Source organism: Sycon ciliatum, chromosome 1 (genome assembly GCF_964019385.1).
Source record: "Sycon ciliatum chromosome 1, ocSycCili1.1, whole genome shotgun sequence".
Lineage (NCBI taxonomy): Eukaryota > Metazoa > Porifera > Calcarea > Leucosolenida > Sycettidae > Sycon > Sycon ciliatum.
In genome coordinates this window covers 91,909,183-91,920,577 of record NC_088643.1, presented here as the reverse complement: position 1 = coordinate 91,920,577, position 11,395 = coordinate 91,909,183, and the positions used below count along the sequence as shown (strand labels likewise).

Sequence of the window (11,395 nt, the reverse complement as noted above, 5' to 3'; positions counted from 1 at the left end):
CCTGGCAGGCACCGGGGTGTTCCCCATTAAGTCTTTGGGAATTCTCTTTTTATGAGACACTGAGGGACTCACACAGCATGCTTCCATTACGGCAGTGCAGAAATGGTTAAAAACTTTGTCTTGCATGGAAAACAGCCACTGTACAATGTGGGTTAGGTACTTGAACAGTTGAAGTACGAAAAATAAAAATGAAGTGTTGGAAGCGCAATTTAAGCCAGCTAGCCAGCTAGTACCAACAAACAGCAAACTTCTAAGACCGCCTAAAACAAGAGATAATCAACAATGCTAAATGTCAACAGCTTTTCAGCCTAGATGCTACTACAGATAGCACTATGTGCTACTTGTACTAATCTAATTTTACGCATAAACTTCATATCCATGATAAAAACCAGCTGTATTTTGCATTCGGGGATATATCAGCAGAAACAAGTAGGGCCTGACAAATAGAATAATGCAAGGCTTGTATTCAGCAGCACTGCTTGGTGAGACAAGCTGCACTAGCTATTGCTTGATGTGCACGCCATGATTTGCTGGCACACCAATAAACAGCGTGCAACAAGACTCGCATGAAGGTCCAGCCTTCAAATAGAAAACTCTGCGGCGCCGTAGATAAATTCAGAGGCGAAGCCTACACTCTCCTTCAAGTTGATGACGGCGTGTGCCCAGAGTGCAGGTACAAACAGAACATCGCCAGCGTGTTGTGTGCATTCTAGTGTTGATCCGTGTGTATAGGTCTTGTACCAATCCAGAACCGGCTGCTTGCTGTAGAGCGACTTCTGTGGTGGGAAGATGAACCAGCGCTTGGCACCATAAACCAGCCCGTTCCATGCAAAGTTGTGGAAGTGAGGCGGAGCGCCGGTCAACGCTGGCCCGACGTAGAACTGGACTGACTGTGTACTGATGTGAGTGGCATTCGGATCCAATGCATCCGGCTCTTTGAACAGTGGGCGCATGGGATGGTCTGGAGCAAGGGACGTGAAGATGTACTCTGCATTCTGAGCATTGTTGCCATCTTTCTCATTCTCTGCAAGCTGGCTGAGATAGCCGAGGTAATCGTGAAGAGAAGACACGCTGTGTTCCAACCCAAACGTGTCCGCGTACGGAACAGTCGAGCGCTTGAACAACAGTGAGCCATATTCCCGATCAACAGCCCGGCGTTGTAGCTTTCTCTTCAACTCAGCCCAATTGCTTAGTCCGTGTCGAATTATAACGGGCTTCTGGAGCGAGAGGTAGTTGCGGAAGAATTCATCTCCAGTTGTATCAGCGGGGATGGAGTCAATGTCACATGAATCAGTCAGCAGTGTCTGTGGTACCTCACGATACGTGTCGAGCCACTCTCCTCCCGCTGCCTGTAAAGGACTGGATCCAGTTTTTAAAACTGGTGTGGGACAGTCAGCAGGAAGTGGAACATTCAAGGAAGCTGAGAACTCACTTGCAGCATAGCGCAATTCACAGACGTAGTCCATCGCCGTCCGTCCATACTCGTCTTTCTCTGACACCTTGACACCAGCGCTCAGGATCTGCGGTACAATGTTGGAGTGGCCACGCAATGCTGCAACGTGCAGTGACGTCATGCCGAGCAGAGTGCGATGCGACACATCCAGGCCTTCATCAATCATGGACTTGAGCGCACCGGCATGGCCCAGGTGTACACCATGCAGCAAGCTGCTCCAGCCAAAGATATTGTTGGCCACCTTTGAAGCACCAGCCTGTAGCAGTGCGCCGGCTAGACGTTGGTCAAGAATACACGCACCCAGTGTATCCACAAGATCAGATTCATAGATGGTATGCGTTTGCTCATTGAATCCTGGAAGCAAGTCGGAGCCACACGCTTCCCGGATCATTTCCAATGCATTGGTACCAGCAAGAAGAAGACTGCGTGCAAGATTGACAATGTTAGCATCAAATCCACTTGTTGCTAAGCGAAGCATATGTGCTGTCATGACGTCGTATGCTTCTTGAATAGTTCCCATCTTGTTGTGATAGAACTGATGTTCCATATAGGTCTTCATGAAGCGCACACCATTCCACATGTTACCCAGGCCGAATGAGAACGTTGCAAAGTTCTCCATCATGTCATGGTCATGCTCGTATAGCGTGATCAGGATCTGGTACATGCGATCGGCCTTGCGCAGAGCGCGCGTCTCCAGGTAACAGCGCAACAGTTTGGACATGGACAAGAGCATTGTGTCGTAGTCATCGGCCTCCTTCAGAAAGACAAGCTCATCCTCGCGTTGCCAGTAGATATCTTCCATCATTGTCGGCCAACTTTCGGTGTAGAGATTTAGTTCCAAATAAGTTTCCAATGCTTTGGTAGCTTGTGGATACACTTTCATGCTGAATAGTAGCGTTCCAGCACCTTGACGGAATTCTTTGTTCTTCGGATCGGAAGCAATGGCGTTCTCCATTTGGACCAGAGCTTCTGCTGTTCTGTTCATCTTGACCAGGAGTACAGCCATATTCCATGTGGCCGCTGCATTCTTTGGTTCCTGGAACACACACATTGCCAGAGTGTCTAATGCCGCTGCATAGTTTGCCTGGCCCTGAATCATCATCTTGCGTGCCTTCTCCATCCACTGATCACATGTCAAGTTGGCTTCCTTACTTAGCTGCTTGATTGCGGCTTCCCGTTTCGCATCGTCTGCTGAGAGCGGCGGAGGCGCTGAAGAGCTATCTGACTCGGGTGATGTAGCTGTCGTGCCATCAGGTGATCCTCGGTCTTCTTGCTGTTGTGTTTCCTGCTGTTCCTGCTGCTGCACTGGCTGCTCCTGTTGCTGATCCGATTGCTGCTGTTGTTCTCCTGTCTGCGCTACCTCCTTCAATTGCTCCGCTTGCACAATGGTGTCTGCATCCTGCTCAGCCGGCTCATCCTCAGGCATCTCCTTTTCTTGTTGCTGTTGTTGTTGTTGCGGGTGTGGTAACTCTGATTCACTCTCTTCCTGTGCTGCTTTGCCAGCTTGATGCTCTTGTGTCTGCTCCGGTTCCAGGTCGCCTTGCTGCTGTGCTAGCTCTGGCTGTTGCTGCTCTGTTTGCTCACGACTGTTGTCTGAATCTGCGTGTCTGTTACCTTCTTCATCATCGACTTGAGAATGAGATTGTTGTTGCTCATGCGGCTCAGCATTGTGTTGTACTGGTTCACTCCCTGCGTGCGCCTCCTCTGGTGCTTGTTCCTGCTCTCGTGGTACTTGTTCTTGGCTAACGTGCTGTTCCTCAGTTGGAGGTTGCTTGTTCTCGTCCTGTGCACGACTGTCATCAGAGCTTGGAAAATCGGCACTTTTGTCATGATCTTGATGTTTGTCCTGTGCGTTATTTTCTTCGGGATCTGACTGTGCTACGGCATCGGATATAGTCGGCTGTTCGGCTGGTGGCTCTGACGGCAACAGTGTTTCGTCAACCTCCTCAGTATCAACTTGTGAAGCGGGTTGCTCATCCACAGCAACATTTTCAGCATCAGTCGAATCCTCAGCACTTTCTTGCTCTAGTTTCCTCTCGGTCTCATGCTGTTGTTGCTGTTGCTGCTGCCTTTGACTGGTTTCCTCCTCATTGATCTCAGCTGCATAATCGTTACGTTTGTTCACAACGTGGTGCTCTTCTTCCGGGTGTTTAACTGGTGGTTCTGAGGGCAGTGGTGATTGCTTGCCAGCTGCTTTTGGCGCCTGCCATACGTATACACCAACACTTACGATGGCCACAACTGTGCCCAATACGAATAGAATTTTTATCAGTGATCCTCCCGAAGTCGCTCCATCGGATTTACCGGAATTTGTTGCCGAAGTTGGCTTCGCCTGAGGAGAATCTTTAGAGCTTCCCTTGCTACGCTTCATGATAAATTTCTGTTGATGAGCACAGGCACCACCAGGTTTGATTATGCTACACAAGTTTCATTTTACACCAATTTGAGCAGAACAGAGACGATGCACTGAGTATGAGTGCGTGCTCATTCGGAGGCGAAAAGACAGTGCTAGTGGGGTAGTTGAAGTAGTCGACGAGGAATATTTGGACAGCTAGACAGTGACCTGGTGACACTGCCACGTAGTCGCTGAGCTTACTGTCACAGGTTGCGATACAGCATTGCCGTACTTCGGAAAGTTGTTGTTCGGCTTTTTTGTTGTGGGCACACACAGTCTGTGTGACACAAGCGAGATTATGTTCATGTGTTTGATCGATGTGTACGCTTCCCCACGCTCTGCGATCGCCATTTCTGTTGTCATAGGGATGATTCGAAGGCGCGCGCTACATGATGTAGAGGGCTAGGGCCTAGGCCAGGGGACGGCTCCATACGGCATACCTGTACCGGGACGCTTTGACAGCCAAATTTATAGACCCAAGCCCATCATCAGCGTTGATTTTTCACTCGAAATATGTTTGCGGAAGGAAACTGGCATGTTGAAGTTTGCTCTGGGGCCAGAGTCAGTCGAACTGAGCCACACCTTTGTGTTGCCTCCAGGTTGCCCAATTTTTCGCTTCAAAAAAGTTCAAATCAGAGGTGGCTCCAAACCGGACACGTTTTAGAGTGCACGTCAAATTCACTCTGGGTCTGAAATAATTAGGTAATTGCTATCGCTCCACGACGGCCAGTACAGAGTAACAATAAGCCTTGTGTGTGCTTCCATTAGTTTTGATTGGTATGCGGTGCTTTATTGGCGAGAGGCGAGCCGCTGTTTACCTGCGACAAGAAGTTGATTTTTCGACGAAAGTCGTAAAACTCAAGTCGCAGTGCACTAGTGCGAATTCGCGAAGCAACACGTCAAAAACTCACCTGCTTGATATGGCGCTTCTGGTCATCGCAGAGCCATGAAATTTTGCCTCGGAGTATAACACATCGTAGTCTCACTGTGACATATGTTTTCTAATCAAAATACCAAGAGAGAAAGTGAATATTGAGTCCGTTCCGGTTTGCAACCTGTGTCCTATTTGAAACCGTCCCCTCTACACCTGTACACTATGTACATGATGTAGGCGCTAGCTAGCATTACATTTTTATTTTGTAGTCTTGCAACAAAGCCAAGACCGTAGTTTTTTCAGAACCGCTCAGCTCACGGATCGATCGCGGATAGGATTAGGACTATAATAGGAGTGTTCTGCCCCTGGCATGGCAGGCCAGGGCGAACATGACAGGTCGCTTCAGATTCGAAATATTCAGCCTTTCAGGCCAAAGCTCAGGCAGCTGCTGAAGCAGTTCTGACTCACGGCGTGCTAGCTGGAGCTACATCAGTACAAGGACATAGGTAGGGCGGTGGGCTATCCACAGCGTTGGCGATCCACAACTGCTGACTGAGTCACTAGTCAGTGGGTGACTCAGTCCGCCCCAACCAGTTACCTGAGGCTGAGCCAGGGTCACAACACTGACTTCATTTCAGCCAACTCGACATGACCAGGAGTCCAGGACTCAGGCTAGGAGGATCTAGGACTAGTAGGAGTACGGATGACAGCTTGCACCCACCCACGATATCCTTACACTAGTTACAGTAGCACTGGTAGCGATGGATGAACTAACTATTACATGACTGTACTTCCCCGCAGCTGAAGTATCTGGGACTGAGACCTGAGACTGAGTGTAGTGATGGTGCGTCCGACATGTTGTTTAGTGATCCAGCAGAGGCTGAAGATCATTATCAACGAGGACTTCAGCCTTCACTGGCTTGATCTTTGACTTGAGTCCCTCCAAATCTTAGGCTGGGTGAACCATGGTAAACGTGTCAACACGTGATTGGCACTTTTTTTAGCAGTTTCCCCTTCTGAACACGACTGAAGACGGGGATTTTCCCGACGACACGAGTACATGTATCATACTCATAGTCATAGAACGACGACGGGTGTGTTTGTATGTGCATCATGCATGTGCAGATGACATGCACACAACTAGTACTAGTACAGACTACAGTGTGTGTGTGTGTGTAGACGGGTCTACCAGTTACAGCCTCAATACAGGGTCAGGGAGTCGTAATAGTAATACACCCGCGCACCAAACTGCACCACCGCAACGTACATGCACCAGGGAGTCGTATAGACCCGGGAGGCGACACGCGCATCACTTGTGCACAACCATGATCGACTCAACGATTCAAAATATTACGACCTGCTCGGTGTGGGACAAGTCCGTACATAGGTCATAGCGCGCGGGAAATCCGTAGATCTACATAGCGAGAAATCGTCGTCTTCGTCCTTTAGCTGAACAATTGTGGTCAGACTTTCGATCTCCATTGCCGAAATACAGCCATCTGTGGCCATCGCTGAGGAGTTCACTAATAAAGGGTCTTGTTCACTGGCTTACTCACTGGCTTTGCACTGCCACTCGAACTCTGAGGCACTTTGACCACCTAAGATGAGGTAATCCTTTCTTTACAAATTGCCTCAATATTTTCTCACCTTTAGGGCAATGAAGTAATTTTTTTCCTCGTGACTAACTTCGACCGACCAAGTTGCCCTGTCCCAGTGATCTACAATACTTATATTGCACATTTGTGAAATATTGGACCTATCCAGATAAACGAAATGACTTATATTCGAAATTACATTTTTCAAAGTTTTCCTTCACAAATAGTCCCAATTTGTTCTCACCTTTAGGGCAATGAAGTAATTTTTTTCCTCGTGACTAACTTCGACAGACCAAGTTGCCCTGTCCCAGTGATCTACAATACTTATATTATTGCACATTTGTGAAATATTGGACCTATCCAGATAAACGAAATGACTTTTATTCGAAATTACATTTTCCAAAGTTTTCCTTCACAAATAGTCCCAATTTCTTCTCACCTTTAGGGCAATGAAGTCAATTTTTCTTCAGGACTAACATCGGCTAACAAAGTGGCGCTGTCCCAGTGATGTACAATACTTATAATCATTGCACATGTGAAATATTGGGAGTCACAGAGTGAGGAAATGGCCTAAATTGAAACTTGAACTGTTCTGCCAAGTTTTATGCAGTGAACGCAGGGCTGAGAGCCCGCAAGAGCCATCCCGGAAGATCTTTTGCGCCACCAACCGAACCTTCGGTGAATGTTCACAAGGTTAGAAGCTCGCACAGATAACACACATTGGATGCTTATAGTAATACAATGCACTCAGGAATGTGTGCAAATACGACAGAATTAATTCCAAATAATGTAAAGTCAACAATAGCTGCCTCAACACAGTGCTATCAACCTTCCGTATTTTCCATATTTGTACGGAAAATCACTACTTCGTCCGCGCTATGGATTTTGAGAAAAATGTACGGAAAATTGAACGGGATTGATCAGTATGTATAAGCATTGCAAGTGCAAGCTGAGCGATGAAAAGAAGAGAACCGAGTGGAAAGAAAACGCTGCAGGGGAGAGTCCTTAGAAAAGACTTAACAAATATCATAATATCGCTGCACGAGATCATCCTTATAAGTTATAACGTCAGCTGATCGTACTGTGGTTGATTCATACGGCGGTAAATACACACCTGCCTACACACGCTCTCTAAACTGAAAAGTTATTCTGGCACAGAGCTCTCCTTCCCGCCACCACCACCATCATCAGTTCGCGTCTGGCGCCTAGTCGATGCAGGGTGAGTGGTGTCCGACATAGCAGGCTGGTACATCAGGTAGCGTATGGCGCATAGCAGATGACACAGCAACAACATAGCTTGATTGCGACGTACCTTTCGTCCCGGCTGGAATCATCAGGCAATCTTCTTCTTAGATGTCTTCACAAGGAGCTTGACTTGGGAGAATGAAGTTGAAGACTCCACTGCAACTGCACTGATGGTTGGTTCATATGGTGGTAAATACACACCTGGCAATATGGGGGAAATACACACCTGCCCAGACACGCTCTCTAAACTGCAAAGTTATTCTGGCACAGAGCTCTCCTTCTCACCACCACCACCACCACCACCACCATCAGTTCGCGCCTGGCGCCTAGTCGATGCATGGTTAGCGGTATCCGACATGGCAGGCTGGCACATCAGGTAACGCATGGCACATAGAAGATGGCAACGACATAGCTTGATTGCGACGTACATTTCGTTCTCTTGGTTGTGCTGTAGCCTGAAAAAGGAAATAAGACAATGCATCCACATGACACAGACAAGTAATTACTGTTACAAATAATGCATACTGCTTGATAACAGAGAAAGAAATGCTACTCTTCAGTTCATTGCTGGGGAAGACTACTCAAGGCCACGTCACTCCGGCAATTCAATGTGCAAATCAGCAGCAACACTTGCAAACGTATTCTTACCAGCTGACCAGCAAGTTACCAGCCATCAGCTCTTCAAATAATTTCAACTTAACAAAGAGAGGAGATGGACAGATCGGAAAGTATCGTGGCAAGCTCAGGACAACACACGTCCGGCCTTATGTAACAACAGTGGAAAGTGCGTGCCATGGTATATTTTCGAAGGCATATCCAGAACCAGCTAATGTGGACTGGGATAGGCCTCAGCGGCTAATGCTAGTTTTTTTGGGCAAAAATGCTTTTGGCAATGCTAGTTATTTTGGTTGCTAATGCTAGGTTGAGTGCTCGTTTGCAGCATTAATGCTAGTTTCAGCACCAATAAAAAGGAAAGAAAATGGTGTACAGAAATAATTTTTCGGATGGTCTTGTGTCTAATTTCATTGTAGACACGATCAGATGAAACAGGGCACCATGGTAAATTAAAGATAGAAATGTGATACTAGTAGTCGATACACGGTGGACAATGTCTGGCAACTATCTTCGTGTCCCATTACAGCTTGGGAACTCACAGCTCATGGCCGAGCCGACCGCGGTTGTACTGGAGCACGAGCTCCACTTCCAGGTGGTCTGTCAGTGTTGAGGCTTGCTAAGGGTGCACCCTTTGGGGTTTTCTTGAAATAAACTTTTTTGAATTTTTCCACTCGACCATGCTGAAATACGGCCAAAGTCATACCTGCGCAGGAAAGCTCGCCCCTCCGCGACGTCTCCTCAGCAATTTCTACTCCAACACTACTCCCAAGGCCGCAGAACAAAGTGTAGTGTTGACTCTGACAAGGAAAAGCAGCGGTGATCACTTGTCACTCCAAACGACAAGCTTCTCCTTGCGCCACCAATAATGTTTTGTGCGACTGTTGATGCAAAAGTGACTGAAGGCCTGAGCGCAGTTTTTGAATCTTATTGCAAGATGCACGGTGAAATCACGTGCCTTGTGACGCAAGAATGCCAAGTCGCGTGGCCGTGGATCACGGCATGTGTGTAGCGTAGGTTTGGCGCTTCCAAATAGGCACCCTTAGCATTGAGACGATAACGCTAGCGGTAACGGTATTTTGACTGTGGCCGGACCAAGAGTACCCATTTTGTTACTGTATGGCATATATGTACCCTTGAATCCTGTTGTGCACTTGCTGTGTGCCAGAAGAGGCCCAGACCCCATAATTGGTGCAAACATTACCATATGGGTCATTGCAGCGTATGCCTTGGAAAGGTTTTTAGCCCCCAGGCCCCTTTTAATGCTTTTTACCCCATAAAACCTGCTTGCAATGCTAGAGCAATGCTAGTTTCCAAAAAAGGCCTTTAATGCTACTTTTAATGCTAGCATTAGCCGCTGAGGCCTAGACTGGGAGTCCATTTGCATCGTCCGATTAGCTGCTACAAGTGCCGTGAGCCAATGGCAAACACGTTTGACAGAGACTACTACCTCTACTGAATGCAACTTTGGCATGGCAGAGATCTACAAGCACGTTATCTTATCTATCAATAGAGTCGTATCCTCGTATGACTATGTGAAGTGTGAGGTCGTACTGTACTGCAGACGCATCTACGACCTGGTTGGAAATGTACGCAACAGTTCCCACCCTCTTGACCAGAGATCGCACACACCCTAGGGTTTTGATGGGTTTGTACGACTCCCAGCTCTTGACTTTTGTTGGGTGTATGAGACGCACGCACAGTTTTCTTAGGGTGAGTACTTTTTCATGTAGTACTGAATGCGGCAAGCAAGACTCGCCCATCCGCCCCTCCCCAAATGGATCTACTCGAATGGTTCCGGAGGTAGGGGTGCTCTGGCGGGATTTTACGACATACACAAGCGCGCGCACACGCACACAATATACACACACGCACGCACACACATACACACGAACGCACGCTATGTCGCACGTCTTGGGCATGGCTTCGTGAATACAAATAATAATTTAATGTTATAATTTATAGGATCCAAATGTTAGAGCAGCTTTACAAAACCTACCGTTCAATACCGGATCATCTTGTGACAGCTTCCTTGCAACACCCATGACTTGACCCCACTTCGTCTTGACGTCGGGAAATCGTTCACACCGGAGTTGGGACACGACTCATTGAAATCCAGGCCTATCTGCAGCTGGGAGCAGGACAGAGCTGATGGACGTCAGCAGCGGCTGTAGAACAACCATAAACGAGTCTTCTTTCTCCGCAGTCAGGCGGGACAGCAGCTTTGCAACGCAAGCTTCTTGCCTTCTGTGGGTCTTTAGCGGCTGGGATTCGGCACGCTCTGAAGAAACCATTGAACAAGTACATGTACTGCACTCTATCAACCCACAAGTATTTCTTCCAATTCATGATTATTCGCAACTTTTTATGCAGTACGCGCACCAGATCAGAAGCCGCTAAGTAGCAAGGTTGAAAGTTTCAAGACAAATTGAAAAATATAATATTAAACATAGAAAATTAGAATTCAAACCATACCTGTGGCCCAAACCAACACAGACTGAGCGTTCACGCGAAGAGAACGTACATCAGCTGAAGTTTCCTTAGGATGAGGAGGTAATTCTTGATCCGGATCGCGATCAGCAGCACTCTCTGCCTCCATCACGATCATCAAAATGCAACCAACTAGTAACTAATTACTTGGAAAAGTAGTTCGTTCTTCTTCTTCTTTTCGAGCTACGATTTTCCACGATTGTGCACGAGTCTGTTCCCCACGGAGTGCACACTCGTACTCCCGATCCCAAGTACGCGGAGTAGTTGGTTTATAACTCAGGGCGCGCACCGGGGATATCTGAGGGAAAAGTGGGAGAAAGTGCCGCGAGTCAATCATAGTCGGCCCGGAAGGCCTCGTGTCGCCTCCCGGGTCTATACGACTCCCTGACATGCACTGACTAGTGCCACTAGTATGACTTACGCCAAGGCGCTATAGCCGGTCCAGAGGCTACTAACTAGTATGATGCGATCAGTTTTCAGAACACTGATATTTGAAAGGATTGGAAGAACTTCAAATTCAAAGGATCAGTCGGGAAGTGAACTGACTGATGAGAGAAAAATGCCAGACCCACCAGGACTCGAACCAGCCTACAGGCGGTCGATAGAGAATCTGAGCACAAACTTTATGGTGTAGCTACTTGTAATGCTTTTCTTTACTTGGAGCGTAGCTGCAAGCACTCCACAGTAGCCATGAACTACTTCATCATACACACAAAGACAAGTGCTTGGTT

At 47.5% G+C, this 11,395-nt stretch overlaps 1 protein-coding gene and 1 long non-coding RNA gene across 2 annotated transcripts; both read right to left on the bottom strand.

The window, feature by feature from the left end:
* Positions 1-101: 101 nt before the first annotated feature.
* Positions 102-4,030, bottom strand: LOC135806470 (uncharacterized). Its single transcript, XM_065320660.1, has one exon. The coding sequence runs from the start codon at positions 3,822-3,824 to the stop codon at positions 582-584; it is 3,243 nt and encodes a 1,080-aa protein (XP_065176732.1). The 5' UTR covers positions 3,825-4,030; the 3' UTR covers positions 102-581.
* A 2,972-nt stretch (positions 4,031-7,002) lies between these two features.
* LOC135807167 (uncharacterized) lies at positions 7,003-10,607 on the bottom strand. Its single transcript, XR_010551494.1, has 2 exons — positions 10,174-10,607; positions 7,003-8,017 (listed from the first exon to the last, which is right to left on the bottom strand). It is a non-coding gene; the product is annotated as an uncharacterized LOC135807167 (long non-coding RNA).
* Positions 10,608-11,395: the final 788 nt, after the last annotated feature.